This window comes from Siniperca chuatsi, linkage group LG8, assembly GCF_020085105.1.
Source record: "Siniperca chuatsi isolate FFG_IHB_CAS linkage group LG8, ASM2008510v1, whole genome shotgun sequence".
Taxonomy (NCBI): domain Eukaryota; kingdom Metazoa; phylum Chordata; class Actinopteri; order Centrarchiformes; family Sinipercidae; genus Siniperca; species Siniperca chuatsi.
In genome coordinates this window covers 20,709,614-20,724,959 of record NC_058049.1, presented here as the reverse complement: position 1 = coordinate 20,724,959, position 15,346 = coordinate 20,709,614, and the positions used below count along the sequence as shown (strand labels likewise).

General features: G+C 40.6%; 1 protein-coding gene and 1 long non-coding RNA gene across 3 annotated transcripts; one reads left to right on the top strand and one right to left on the bottom strand.

Annotated features, from left to right (window-relative positions):
- Window positions 1-920: 920 nt before the first annotated feature.
- On the bottom strand, window positions 921-4,526 carry LOC122880855. Its single transcript, XR_006379043.1, has 3 exons — window positions 2,360-4,526; window positions 2,005-2,133; window positions 921-1,258 (listed from the first exon to the last, which is right to left on the bottom strand). It is a non-coding gene; the product is annotated as an uncharacterized LOC122880855 (long non-coding RNA).
- Window positions 2,108-15,164, top strand: clint1a (clathrin interactor 1a). 2 transcript variants are annotated; one of them, XM_044206367.1, is made up of 12 exons: window positions 2,108-2,287; window positions 5,918-6,022; window positions 6,983-7,079; window positions 7,505-7,613; window positions 8,061-8,225; window positions 8,349-8,532; window positions 9,084-9,303; window positions 9,407-9,494; window positions 10,129-10,188; window positions 10,691-10,986; window positions 12,354-12,564; window positions 12,695-15,164. In XM_044206367.1, the coding sequence occupies exons 1-12, from the start codon at window positions 2,247-2,249 to the stop codon at window positions 13,027-13,029; spliced, it is 1,911 nt and encodes a 636-aa protein (XP_044062302.1). In that variant the 5' UTR covers window positions 2,108-2,246; the 3' UTR covers window positions 13,030-15,164. The 2 variants fall into 2 exon arrangements, with proteins under 2 accessions (XP_044062302.1, XP_044062301.1); XM_044206366.1 differs by having other exon boundaries at window positions 2,109-2,287; window positions 10,688-10,986.
- Window positions 15,165-15,346: the final 182 nt, after the last annotated feature.

Sequence of the window (15,346 nt, the reverse complement as noted above, 5' to 3'; positions counted from 1 at the left end):
TCCAAAAAAAAAACAACAACTCCAAAGTTTACTTTGACAGCACAATTTAACTGCATAAATATTGTTTGAGATCAGATTTCTGCCATTAAGCCTTCTGCCAGCTCAGTTTTTCCCCTAGACTGCATAGCACCATACTGTATTTAAAACAAAGACTCACCCCTGCATACACTCACATGCATCCTATACATCAGTGTGCAGAACTCTGATCTTTAAGGACACAAGGGTTTTTCAATCAAAGCTTTGATTGAATACTTTGCCATCCTCAGCACTCACAAATACACACACATTGTTGACAGAGAGTGTCTTGAGCAACATCATTTACCACTTAGGCCCCTCCCCAAGGACCGTGCCATTCTTAATGCGTGGCAGATAGGTTGATAGCTCTGGTTTCTGTCGAGAAGTGCACGTCAATCAACAGCTCGCGTCAACGTCACTGAGGCAAAGTGTTTCTGAAAGATCTTTTTACTGAGTGCCTTTCTATCCATCCTCCTCCAGCCCACACACAAACACACACACACACACATGCACAAACACACACAAACACACACACAGCCATTTCCATCTGAGCAATCACTTCCCCTGGAGTTCTCCTCTTCGGACGCGTAACAGTAATTGAGGTTGCTCCCTTGGGTGCAGTGCATTCTGGGCCGTTAAGTGCTGTTTCTTGTTGTTTTTTTCTCAAATGGGTTGTATTTTGGCTATTGTGTTGTTTCCTCCTGTTCTCCTATAGAAGTGTAAGCTGTGGGCCATATTTACACGTATCATTAGAGAACAGAGACCCTGTCAGATGTAGGGCAACTGAGGCCTCATCCTGCCCACTGTAATATCAATCAATACAAAGAGTCTTAATACATTTTGTATACGCCCAGTCACAGGAGAATGAAAAAAATATTTCAAGGAGGAAGAAATGACGACTGCCAGACATTTAATCTTCCTTTACAAAAATTTACAATGGAATGCCAATTTTATTTAAGATGACACTCTGTCAGCCAAGGGTGTTCACTTGCTACACTGACCTCCCTGCTCACCACATCAGGCCTGGCTTGGGTACACCCTGTGACCTTTCTGTGCCTTGATGACGTTGTCCGTCCAGAAGAGGGAGTGATTGATCTGGATTGACACAAACAGCCAGTGCCCTGCCTGGCCTGTCACACAGCATCACTGGGTCATTGTAGCATGCCTGAATGCCAGATGAGGAGGGATGGAAAACATACAGGGTGGTGACCTGCTGATAATGATGACGATGTTGACTACACTTCTGGAACACATTTGGACAAAAATGAGGTTTTTAAAGGTTTTACAATAGAGCACAATTAGCAGTGTGCAGTGAAAGCTAAAGAATGTCATTTCATAATGGAAACAAATAATACATTGAGAATAAAACAGTACAAAATTGTCTGTTCTGTATAATATAGTCAAGCCAATACTACATTTTAAGGCAGATACAGATATTGATATTTGAGAGTTTAAAAATACCTCATAACAATATATGAACTGAAATTCATTTTCTATATAAACACATAACACACATTTTTGAAGGGTCAATTAAATTGTTTTGTTTTTGTTTTGAGTTTTTTCTTAAAAGAAAACAGGACACTGAAATATAAACTTGTCAGTGCTCTCTGATGGACAGACTATGTAATGCCATTACCATTTTAACTACCTGAAACATATACTTGGCATTTCTGTGCCGTAATCACTTCTATTACTTATTGACCGATATTTACTTATATTTTAAATTGAATAACTGCATTAAGACAATATTGAATATCACTATCCGCAGTTCCTGTCTGGTCAAGATCTATGCAAAGCCACATTTTGACTGCCTCTTGGCCTGGAGACTGTAATTCTGTTGGACTACTTTTTCGAACCAGGGCCCATGGCAGTGATTTTATAATAGGATGTTCTATTTCTATATTGTTTTCATCTCCCCACAATGAGTTAAAATTGTGTACCAAGTTGACAGCTGTTTCTTTATCCATTTAAAAAGGTTAATGTACTTACAGTATCAATGGTGGCGCCTGAACACTTTCTAGAAACTACAACTCCCAATGCTGCTTTTTGATGACGTTACATGGGCATTTCCCGTAGTAACCTTTCCTGTCTGCCTGGTGGTGCGTTTGCGCCTCCTGTCTTGAAAGAGAGGTGAAGAAGAGTTTACTTTCCAGAGTTCAAGGTTTGGTTTCGGCGTTCGTCTGGAGTTAAGGGATTTGCCGAGGCATAAAGCCCCTTTTCACGGAGCCAAGATGATGAACATGTGGAAGGTTAGGGAGTTGGTTGACAAAGCGTAAGTATCTCCCAACTATATTACGTCGTGTTATTTGTGCTTGTAGTTTACCTGTTTGAAAGAGACACGTACCCAAAACTTTGACGTCACGTCACTCTAAGAAGTTAGCTAGCCTGTATGCTAGTAGCGAGTTAGTTAGCCGACTTTGACAACTACTATTTGTCTTAAGTATGAGTACCTCTTTGTCAGAGTTATTTTGCCTGGTCTTTCGGTTAGTGTGAGATAAAACTGCACTGTTATGAGATCACGAAGCTTGTTGTTTGTGCGATTCCTCCGACAGTCCACGCTAACGCACTTAGCTAACAAGCTATCCGCTTGCTAGCTAGCTGGCTAGGCTAGCCAGCTTAGCTAGTTTGACAGCTCCTGGGCTGATTAATCAGCGGGGAATGTTTACATGTTATACGTTAACGAACATATCGTTCTACCGTTGCTTGTCTGGAAACGTTTTTAAAACTGCAGTGAGTGTAGAAATGCGTTACTCTCCGGTATGACTATTATGACACTTGTAGCTAAGTTACACTTATCGTCACAGTACCTATAACAGTTACTGTACATTAAGTTACACCACATGGCTGGATTACTTCACAGCCAAATTGTTATGTATGTCTAACACCTTAGATTGCTTGTCAGGTGGAACAAGTTAGTCAGACAACTTAAACTAAGACCTCAAGATGTCAAAATGTCTAATACAGGAAGATATAAAAGCCTTTTTTGCAGCGATTTCTTTGAACGACTGCTGCAGCAACCATAAACACGTTAATCAAATCTACAGTATTTAGCAAGCTTATCAAATATGTTTGTTAAATCACATGATAAAGCTGCCATTTTATTATGATGTATAACACCAAAGAACAACGAGATAAACAACAGTGCCACAACAGAGCACTTATTAATCAGTGACCTGTAATCCTGCAGTGTTTTGCAACTTGTTGGTGGATGTCCAGCTTTTAGCTTAAGTGCAAGAATTTGATTATTTAAGTTAAACTAGACACGTGAGTTGCTGCTTACCTTTCCACCAGGTTTTAATTGGATTTAAGATGGAGATAGTCAGGTAATTGTCAGGCAGAATGTAAAAGAAAGTGACAAAAAGTGCATGTCCATGTAACTGTGAGTCCTTGTTGCTTGTGCACTCATAATGTGTCTTTGCATAGTTTGATGGTAGTGTCAATCCAAGCCTGCATGGCCAGCAGCAGTAATTTAGTACCTGAAATGATCTACCAGCCAGTGCTGAACTTGGGTAACACCTTGGGGATTGTGTGTCTTTTGTTCTGCTTTGGACTTTGGTTTACTTTAGCTGCTGACTAAATGGGAGCATGCTGCCCTGTACTGTAGGGCTGTGGGAGGCTATTGCACAGATTTTCCTCCCTTTTAAAGGTTCAATGGCTAATTTTGTAGACCCAGACAATAGCGTGTTCTTAAGTCCATCCAAGAATGCATTCCTGCTGAATGCATTTGTCTCCTGGGAGTGTGACCTCCTGGAACATGAGTTACTTTCATGGGGGGGGGGCAAGGGGTGAGTTTCGCAGATGGGATTTGCCATGTTCGTTTTCCTCATGGTTTCTTTGAAATCAAGGGTGATGAAAGAGCTTGTGTTTTGTGATAATCATAAATGGTCACTGTTTGTATTGACACAAATTAAAAATGATTTTCATAAAGTGTCACCAAGCTGTGAGTCATTCATGCTGACGGTGTGGCATAATGCAACATTTCCTGTTGTATGATTTAAGGTGAGGTTTTTGCTGATATGGACATTTAAGCAAAATGTTTTATCCTGTCTTGCAGTAAATCAAAGCAACATGTATTATATAAAGAATAAAATACAATTCATGAGTAACTGCAAGGGATTTTTTTTTGACAGATACAGCACTACAACAGTCTAACGGAAATCAGTGTGATAGTGTGTCACAACTTCCGTTTTATCTGGCTGATAACTAGGACAGGGCCACTGCTGTGAGGAGATAAGATGTTGCATCACTACAGCATATCCTCTTGTGTTTTGCATCTCATTCATGCAAATGTGAAGCTTTGTGCAGTGTCAGTAACATAGCAAGAGCGATTCAGGATACATGCAGTTAGTAACATAGCATGCAAAGTAATCAGAAAGACTACTCAAAACTAAATGAAACCAAAAGAAAAACATGATAACCACTTTCCCAAACACAGATTAAAGGGACAGTTCAATCAAAAATACATATTTTTCCTCTTACCTCTAGTACTATTTATCCATCTAGTTTTGGAGATATCAGCTGTAGAGATGTCTGCCTTTTTTTAATATAATGAAAGTATATGGCACTCGGCTTGTGGTACTCAAAGCACCAAAAAATACATTTGAAAAACTCAACAGCATTGTCTCTTTCCAGAAATCATGATCAAGATAATCCACAGACCTTGTTGTGAGCAGTTTTATGTGGGAACTATGTTCTTTCTACCGATAGTTCCTACATGAAACTGCTCACAACAAGGTCTGTCTTTTGGGGTGAGCTGTCCCTTTAAGTCTCGTCTAGGACTGAACCAAGTGTAATATGGAGAATATTACCATCATAATTCAGTTTGATACAGGATAAGGCTTGATGTCTCTCTAGGATCTCCCAGCACATATAGTTGCTGTAACCCATGGTCCAACTGAAAAAGCACCTGGCATGGTCATTTTCAAATAATGTTGATGGCATAGACAACATTTTACAAAAGAGAGTATGTTGTCAAAGTGGTAACCATACCCTGCAGCTTGCAGTAGCAATACAGTCAGAACCACAAAGAGGGTATATCTCCACCTTTCAAATCAATGCTGCTCTTTCAGGCTTTGTACATTTTATTGCTGATGTGGCAGTAGTGAGGGAGGGATGAGGAGGTGCAGGGTTCAAATGTTTTGCCTTACCATACTTTTGGCTAAAGCTGTGACAGGGCTTACTTAATTATCTGGAATAAGATGCCTGTTTGTTATAGATTATACTTTATGTTGTTCTGTAAGAAACAGTTCTTATTCAAGCTAATAGATAAAAAATGAAAATGCCACTGGCCACGGACAGCTTGGCTATATGCTATACATATCTTAAGGCATTGCATTGGAAGTCGATACACTGCTTGCCATCCAGCAAGCACTGCAGGAATGGCCAGATAACCAGTTTATCCAGTTATTGCTGGATAGATATCAGATAACATATTTATTAAATCTCTTTTCACAAATCAGGAATAGTCCAATTGAGATTCAAAATATCTTCTACAACGGAGTCCAAGCCTAGCAAAATAAAATAGTTGATGTAAACAGACAATAATGCACCAGAAATGGTTAGAACGTCAACAACCAAGAGCTCACCTCACAGTGAGCACAGCCCTGTTTCACTCAGTGCCATTTTAGGATTATGTGTTTATATTGAATGCAGATTTGCATTTGCTTGTTTAGGCCCTTGTTGTTTTGACGAGTGGTTACATTCAGAGCACTCCCTATTGTCCCATTGTCCTTTTAGCCTCTAAAAAGGACAAGTGTATGGGCGTGGCTGTAATGAGTGTACCTTTTATCTGTTACAATCCATGTTGCCACATATTTTGAACTGAAATGCTACATGCCATGTAGAATACTTCACATAGGCATAGATTAATGAAATGTTTTTTATTTTTTATCCTACTGTGTAGAACTAACGTGGTGATGAACTACTCAGAGGTGGAGTCTAAAGTCAGAGAGGCCACCAATGATGACCCCTGGGGACCATCAGGACAGCTGATGAGTGAAATCTCAAGGTAAGATCAACACACAGGGTTGTACAACATGTCCTGCTGAAAGGCACCAAGGTTATTTGTAAATAAAATCAAACCGCAGAAAGCTTATCTTAAAGCCCTTTTCAACTGCAGGAACATTTTTCAGAGCTCAGGAAATTCACCTACATTGCAACCATAGGAAACTATTTTAAATTTTGGTTCTCGAGCCTGCCCACAAAAGTTCCTGTTTCCAAGGTAGTGTTTTTCTGCCAGCCAGAAACTGCTGTAGTACTGTTGGTAGTACTGAACACAAGCCTCACAACTGCTACAGCATGTGTACAGCATTCATTCAAACTGCTGCAACCACTGGTTGTAGTAGCAGTATTAGGGCAGAGATGGGAATTTTAAATTGTTCTGTTGTTGTTGACATTTAAATGCTAATTATGTAGCCGACTAGAGACAGAGTGAAAGAAATTAAACTGAGGCTGAAACTTAACTGTAATTGTTTAATTGTGGTTACATACTAAAGCAAAAAAGGAACCAGACAAAACACTGAGAATATCTTTGCTACTTGCTAATATACCTGACCTTTTAGGTGTTTTTTCAGCCTTTCCACCTCTGCACGTTTTTTCCACCTACATTCATTTCTTCATTAATTCAGACATTACAGTAGCACGGCAGTAAATTACAAACAACAAGACGATGAGCTGAACCTCCTCTAAATTTACAGCGCTGTCTTTTTGCATGTAAAGTGACATATTAATTGATATCACTTTTTGACCTTTTATTGCTCTGATTTGCCTAATAACAAATGTGCTAAAGGAACCTGTAGTTCCTGAAATACTTGCTGAGTTTAGTTCCTGGGGCTCTTTAGTACAAGGGAGTCTTTGGTTGTAAAAGGTCTAACCAGTCCAATTGTTGGCTGTCATGCACTGCAAATTAAAGATTTTGTCAGTAAAGACAATGTCTTCCTCTTTCTTCTGCGAATGTTTCTGTAATCAGAGCCACCTTCATGTATGAGCAGTTCCCAGAGGTGATGAACATGCTGTGGGCCCGCATGCTGAGGGATAACAAGAAGAACTGGAGGAGAGTCTACAAGGTCTGCCACAATACTGTTGCATCATCCCACAAACACACATGCACAAACACAATTTTGGACCAGACACAACTCAAACCAACATGGCTTCAATTTTAACCCGACTCAAGCTGGAGTTAGAAGTTATTGTCTGTTAACATGAACTTCTAATTTTCTGCTCATTACTTACAGGCAGGAATCAGGTATCAACAACAAACTTTAATAAAAAAAGAACATTAGGTGAAGAGGGGTGTTTTAATTATAATTACTTTTTTTTAAATATATAATTCACAAAGCAAAAACAGTTGGCCTTGAATAGAAACAGTTAGATGCCTCACACTGTTAACATGCTTCGAACTGTGGGGGAAAAGTTCTGAATACCCATGATTGAAAAGTTAAGAATCAAACCGTAAGCATTTTTTTGTCTAACTACTGTGTTTGTTCCTCAGTCCCTGCTACTGCTGGCCCATCTAATCAGGAATGGATCAGAGAGGGTTGTTACCAGTGCTAGAGAACATCTGTATGACCTGAGATCATTAGAAAGCTACCACTTTGTGGGTAAGGTATCATCTTCCCTCTGTATTTCTTCTCTCCTTTATACCATCTTTTTCTTTGCATGTTGGAGGAGTACCTAAACAAACATGCTAAACAAAAAAGTTTTGCCTTGATTAGGTGAGGTGCTCTCTACACCTCAGCATTGTATTGTTTAGTGTTTATTAACAATAGTTTCAGTGTGAGCTGTAATGAATGGATGGAGGCCCTAAGCACTGCTTAGTCCACAAACCCTTAAACCACACACACACACACACACACACACACTACCCTAAAGCTGGTTTCACTGTACTTATGGTGCAGTTTACAAACAAGACCATTCAACTTTCCCTGTATGGAGATGTTCTTCTTTATTGCCTTTGTGTGTGATTTCAATACATTGTAAAGTTAACACAAAAAGTTGCAAATTCATTAATGATGTTAATCTCTGTGTTTCTTTGTCTCTGTCTTTAGATGAGAATGGGAAGGACCAAGGTGTGAATGTGCGTCAGAAGGTGAAGGAGATGGTGGAGTTTGTCCAGGATGATGACAGGCTTAGGGAAGAACGGAAAAAAGCAAAGAAGAACAAAGACAAATATATTGGGGTATCGTCAGACAGTATGGGATACCGAAGTTACTGTAAGTCCTCAGTTGATGGAGTGATATAAACAGACTGATGGTTAACAAAAACCTTTGGGTCTTAATTCAATTCATGTCCTCTTTTTCTTGCTTCCATCTGCTTTTCCACCTACTTCCCTCCAGCGGGGGACAGGTACGACTCCAGCGATAGCCGGGGAAAGTGGGACGACGACTGGGAGAAGAATAAAGGGCAATTCCCTTTCAGCGAGAAGTTGGGGGAGATCAGCGACAAAATCGGCAGCACTATCGACGATACCATAAGCAGATTTAGGAAGAAGGATAGAGACGACTCACCAGATCGATTTAGGTTGGAGACAGACAAGCCTCTTATTATATATGGCGCCATATTGAAAGGCAAAAACCATGTTCCAAATATGAACGAAAGGGAAGACCCGACCACCAAAAGTCAAAATAGAAAACTGAAACTTGGTATCACTCTCAAACAGTTGTAATTTTCAATACAGAATGAGCAACAACTAGACCAACGTTAAGTTTTCTGTTAAAGGTTCTTACATCAGCACAGCAGTAAATGGGCCTTTATTTTTTTAAATTATGATCACATTAGAAAAACACAAAATGCTTTTTTTAAATCTACATGTCAAACCTTTCAGTTATATTGAATATACCTGTAAATTAAATGGTCCAAAATGACTGATCATGTCATTAATAGCCACAAAGAGAGTGAAAAAGTACAAAAGAACAGATTTCTTTGGGTGCATACAGTAGATAACAACAAAGTTTCTTCCAGAACAGGGTTTGGATCTTTTTGTTCCTTGATGGATATAGTATGTGCAAGAAAATCTTATCTGTGTCCTCACATAACTCTTTGTCTTACCTGAGCCATTATTGTCTTCATAGTGACATTGAGGAGGACCGGGGTCGCTCGTCTCACAATGGCCAGTCAGGAAAAGACTTTAAAGATGAAGAAGAGACTGTCACCACCAAGAGTGTACACATAGTCCAAGCAACAGAGACGACAGCAACACGGAAGAGAGGAGGGGTCCCGTCTCGGAAAGTAGACTTGGGGGCCGCAGCCAACTTCACAGGAGACAAGAGCCCAGACACCACCACCAAACAGGTATCAAGAGCACATGTCAGCATATAAGATAAAACTTTAGTGATATGCGTATAGTTATGTATGCAGTGTGCCCTGATCTTTTTGTAAATGTTCTTTATTCCAGCCCCAGCCTGCAGCCCCTCAGCCCTCCAGTACCGGACTAGCTGACCTACTAATGGTGGACACAACACAGAGCCAGCCTGCTGCCACAGGTATAATGTCACTAACTTCAAGTAATACCCGGACATTTTGTGAAATGCGCTTGTTTGCTGTCTTACCTGGAGTTAGCTGAGAATATTTATCGGTTGCATTTCTGTGGTTTCAGCATAGAAATTGATTCTAGACATGTTCAGAATAGCTTAGCACCTTGTGGAAACAGCTAGTCCCTGCCCAAAAGGAAACATATGCCTTCCAATAGCCCCAAATATGTTTTATTTGCATGTTGTATATTCTTAGAAAAACAAGCTAGACACCAGTAAATCCAGGAGTAACCTTTTTGTCCAGCGTTGCAACATTGTACACAACAGGAAACTCCACAGTGACTGCAGGACTAGACTCTGTAGTGACATCGCCCAGCTGCTGATGCTAGCTTCAGATTTTGGGGGCATCAGGGGGAGGGAGTTGATGTATAGGAACTAAGTGCACCAGATGTTTTTGGAGCAGTCCCTGGTGAATGGAGAGGGCGGGAGTGCTGAACAGATGTTTGGTCTTCTCCACCTATCCACTGACACCACCCCTCCCCTCCCTCCTACACTTCTGACACTGAAGGAATGCTAACTATGGGAGAATGACACCTGGAGCTCGCTTGTTTGAAATGTATGTGTTTATGTCTATTTCTCATTGCAGACCTGATCGGTGGATTTGCTGACTTCTCCTCGCCTGCTGCCTCCATCAGCCTCTCCTCTGGTTGGTTTCAAGCCTTTTTTGTTAGTGTGTGCATATGTGTGCAGTGCCGTTGCAGCCATACTGCTAGAATATTCAGAGAGATGTTGGGAGGAAGCCCTGGCCATATGGAGCCTGCTACCTGCTCTGCATAACAAGAACAGACACACATCAACTCCTGTTATGGATGACAAGGAGACAGGGACAGAGGAAGAAGTTGGTGGGGGTGGAGGAAGCCGAGAGAGATTGAGAGGAAGGATAGAAACAACAAGCAGGGCCAGTTCAATGAAAATTTAAAATGTGGCACCAGTGGTCACTGAGAATGCCCCGGATAAAGCTAGACTGGCCACACTGTTAACCTGACTCAACTGTTTATTCGTAATTGCTATGACAGGTTCAAATCTGCTTGTGTGGCTTTTGTTTGCAACATCTTGCAATTATTTACACAGCTCACAATACAAACATCGATGTTTGGATGGCAAATATAACATTCTTTTTTTTCTTTCCTCTTTTCTTGTTGCAGCAGCACCAGTCTCTAGCAGCAATGGAGACTTTGGAGAGTGGAATGCCTTCCCTGGAGGTCAGATGCCAGCATCTGCTCAGACTGTTGACAACAGTGGAAATGACCTTTTTGGAGCCATGGCAGCAGGTCCTGCCGCCGCCCCCGCCCCAGTCTTAGCTTCAGGCTCTGGTCCTGCCTCAGCAGACCTGTTTGACTTGATGGGGCCAACACAGTCCCTCACCTCCTCCCAGAGCCTCAACTTTAGCATGAGCAGCACACATAGCATGAGCACCACAGTCCTGCCCCAGTCTAGGTCACAGGTATGCATGATTGCACTCATACACACACGCATCACACACAACCTTTTTAAATAATTTATTGATATACATATCATTACAAGGCTCGAGAAGGGGGCTAAAATGTTACAGGTGGAAGCAAAATATCCTCAGGGAAATAATGATACACTTTTTATGATTTCAGAGTTCAGGGATACAGAGCTAGACTGATGCATTTTAGGATTATATTCTTTTAATCAGAAATGTGTGTTGGTATATATGTAAGACAGTATTTGGAAAATGCAGCATATAATTTGAATAAAAAACACTTACAAACAAAAAATATGTAACAGATAAAATGAGTTATTCAATAAAAAAGCATTATGGTTACAAGCTTTAAATACATGAATATCGCCCTGTATGCACTGTATTTTGCTTTGAATATATTTGCAGCCAAACATCAGTATTGGCCCAAGAACATAACTCAGGTTCTAGATACAAATTGTATTGTCATCAATGTCAGATATTGTTAAAGCCAACTGTAACTGGCACAGTTTAAGATGTAGCTAGTTGTTGGGTGCAGTTTCTTTTTTTTTATTATAAAATTGGTGTTTGTGATCTTCAAACTACAGGCTTGTTGATTTGGCCTAGGCCATCAAATATAAGTGCTATCAGTAATATTCTGGTATGTAAACACAAAGAACCTTTTAACCATTCCATGTATGACGCTGGAAGTAAATGTCAAACAATGAGAGAAATTAGATACTAAAGTAGTGTTCCAGTACAAAAATATTTTAACAATTTACACTTTTACTCAGTTACTCTCGGTTTACACTGCTTGTCGATCACATCAGTCAGTATACCTGTGTGATAAAGACATACCTCGTGTGATTCAAAGATGGAGGACAAGCATGATGGTAGAGGGTTAACATGCAGCCTCACCAGATGCTCATCTCCCCCAGAGACCGCCCACTAACCACCCACTCCTCCTGTTACTGACACAGAATGAGAAGAATCAGTTCTGAGTTACAAAAACATAAAAAAAATCCAACAAAAGCCTGTGGATGTCGACTGTATTTCCATGTTAAAAGGTTGTTGACCTACTTAAAAAAAAAAAAAAAAAAAAATCCTCAATTCTTTCACTGAGAAGACACCCACTACTCACTTTTACTCTAGTTACTTCAGATAGTATGTTTTAATGATTTCAGAAAGAGACTAGCAGATTCCTCAGTACAGTATCGAGGTTAAGTGGATCAGGCAAAAGGTTTAAGAATGAATTATGAGAAGGAACTGTATCTTTTCATCATGTATTTCAGTGTTGGAGCTTTTCTGCATCATATCACTGTATATTTCTGTGATTTTTAGCATGGATTAGCTCTTTCTCTAACATTGTACCTGTGTTTCTTTTCCAGCCCCTCCAGAACATGGGGGGTCCTCTACAACCGCAGTCTGTCATGCCCTTCCAGCCTGTGCAGCAGGGAGTGTCCTCTCAAGGTGCCGGAGCCAAAGCGTCCCTCCCTTCCACCTGGTCAGACCACTCGGTTAACATCAATCTGGACTTCCTAGGCCCAGGCGTCCAGCCACCCAAGCCTAGTCAGCCCAGCCTCAACACCCTCCAACATGGTGAGAGGAATGGTAGATCTGGCATGAATGGTGACACTGTAGCCAGGCTCTCCTTCAAAGCACCCTGCCAATCAAATGTGATTTAAAATTTGGCACTTTTTATTCATTGAGTTTATTCTGTCTTTTCCAGGCAACCAGGTACCTGCCAACATGCTCTCCCAGGGATTTTCCAGTATGAGCCTTGGACCTACACCAGTCAGACCACCTGTAAATCCTATGATGCACCCTGGTGCTGGCATGGGAATGGGCATGGGGATGGGGATGGCCCCCAACCAGGGCATGATGGGGATGGGCATGAACATGGGGATGCCACAGGGAGGTATGAACCTGGGGATGCCACAGGGAGGTATGACCATGGGGATGCCCAGTGCGATGGGGATGGGAATGGGGATGGGGATGAACCCTGCAATGGTCCAACAGGCCAAACACGATGCCTTTGCTGACTTCGGCAACTTTGGAAAGTGATGGAGCTGGAGAGCAAAGATTATCTGGTGGAGTGGTGTCGGTTGGTCGGTCGGTCTCTCTCTCTCTCTCTCCCTCCCTCCCTCCCTCCCTCTCTCTCTCTCCGTCCGTCCATTGGTGAAGGATTGTTATGAGCTGCAAACAAAGAGTACTTGAATAATGTCAACTATCACAATATCAACACCCTGCAATCTCCTTATTTTTTTAAAAAGTAATGCTGTAGTGATATGGATCTAAATGAATGTCTGATTGTGTTGATTGTACCAATGATGTGGCTGGTCTGGGGTGATGGTCAGGCACACAATGATGACAGTGTGCCTTGTTGGTTACTTATGAGACCGTGAGAAGAGGGAAGAGTGTGCCACCAAGACAATGTCAGGGGGATTTGCTTTATAACCTCAATCAAATGAAATCACCAGAATAGCAAAAAATATCTGTAGCTGCATAATTTTTTTGAGATGCCTTCTTAGTAACTTTGCTGAGTTTGAATAACATGATCAGCCATTTTAACTTTCTAATGTACATTTAAGAATGTCAGGTTACTTCTTTTTATTTTCTTCTTGTTCTTCCTTTGGCCTGTAAATAGAAATCTGGAGCCCTTAAAAATAAGTTATAAAGTTCCTATAGGAGAGGAAGTGACAGTGTGAAGAGTTGTATCATACAGACCAAATCTGATATGAATTAAGACCTATAACAAAGCACATTGACACCTTCTCTTTGTACATAAGTGTCCACACACTCCAAATGTGGCCTATCAGTGCTACAACGTAATGAATGAGTGTTTGGAGTGAAGGCTATTGATTCATTTGAGGAGTTTCTCCCATCATTTGTGGCCTTTCCTATAACTATATATATCTATATATTTTACTTATGAAGAATATTATAATCAGTTTGCATCCAAATGAGATAATCAGTAGGTAGAAAAGGCCTCATACAGGGGTTGTGGGTTCTTTATTACAGCACAGAGTGCCTGAAAGACCTTTGCCTTTTCTCTTCAGTTAACCTCTTTGAAGGAGACAATGTGACTGTGCAGGGTTGAGGACAGCTACCAGAACCAGAGCTTCTGTACTATGTACAAACGTGTCTGTCTGTATTTATGCCTCAAGCCAAGTGTACTGTCTGTACAGATATCAGATGCAATCGTATAATTATTTCACTCACTCTGTTTTGTTTGTCCCATGCACATTTATATTATTTCCATTCTATTCAGGTCAGTGATAACTTCAGAGCTCAAAAAACAACCACGATGAAAATAATATTGAGAAATATCGAGCTCAACTTAATAACATTCTGTATCAACACTTGAGGTGTTGAATTAAGATTGCATCGCATATCTGTCTGTTAAATGTTCACCAGCGCATCTTGGTGAATGCTGCCTTCTCAACTTCCATTTTTTATTAATGTTACACATTAAAAACAGTAATCTTAAACGCTGTCATAGCCGTCATCAGTCCAAGTCTGCGTGTTTTGCAACTCATCAGGAAGATTGTGAGAGGAAGCACTTTTACCAGTTGGGATGCAGTTTGTACACACCCAGTACGTTATGGTGGTTGAATGAAGATGTGCTGAGGGATAGTGCATAATGAACAAGCCCATTCAGCTGTACACCAGCTAACTGACCTGTTAGATGTACAAAACATTGCTCTTCAGTGGTTCAAGTGCCTACCGATGGTTGCCTCCTGACACTCGTAATGAGTGATTGATAAGTATATCTTGGCTGCCTGACATTTTTTGGTTTTTCAACCATTAGATAAATAATTCACTGACCAGAGGAGAGGGCAGTGGATGCTGCAGCCCCAAGAGAATTGAAGTTGTGCTTTCCTAGTCTCCAAGGGCTCAAGAGGCTGAGCACACTAACACGTAATAGCCTTGCATCGGAGTTTGAAGCGTTTAAATGACCAAAATCTGTTTGTTTTTCTAAAATATATCCGTAGAGGTTGTCTGATTCATTTTGTTTTCTACTTCAAATTGTTTTGATCTTCTCTAAAATGGGATTGTTACTGAAACACTAGCTTATGCAAATGTAAAAAAAACAACAAAGAAAATCCTTTGAGAAAATGAAATTTTGCATTATTGCCATTTTGATTTGATTTACACATCAAGATTCTTTATCTACAACATTAAACAGTTGATTGAAATTTGTTAATGGTGTGTGTTATTTGGTGTGCTGTGTCATTAGCCTCATTCAAAAGAGCTTCAAGCAGCAAAAGTGAATCCACTGCGCTTGACTTTGAAATTACATTTAGTTGATGTGAGTTTGTTAACTTCACTGTTTGAGGTAATAAAGAAAGGCCTTGCACATTTACAAATTATATTAATA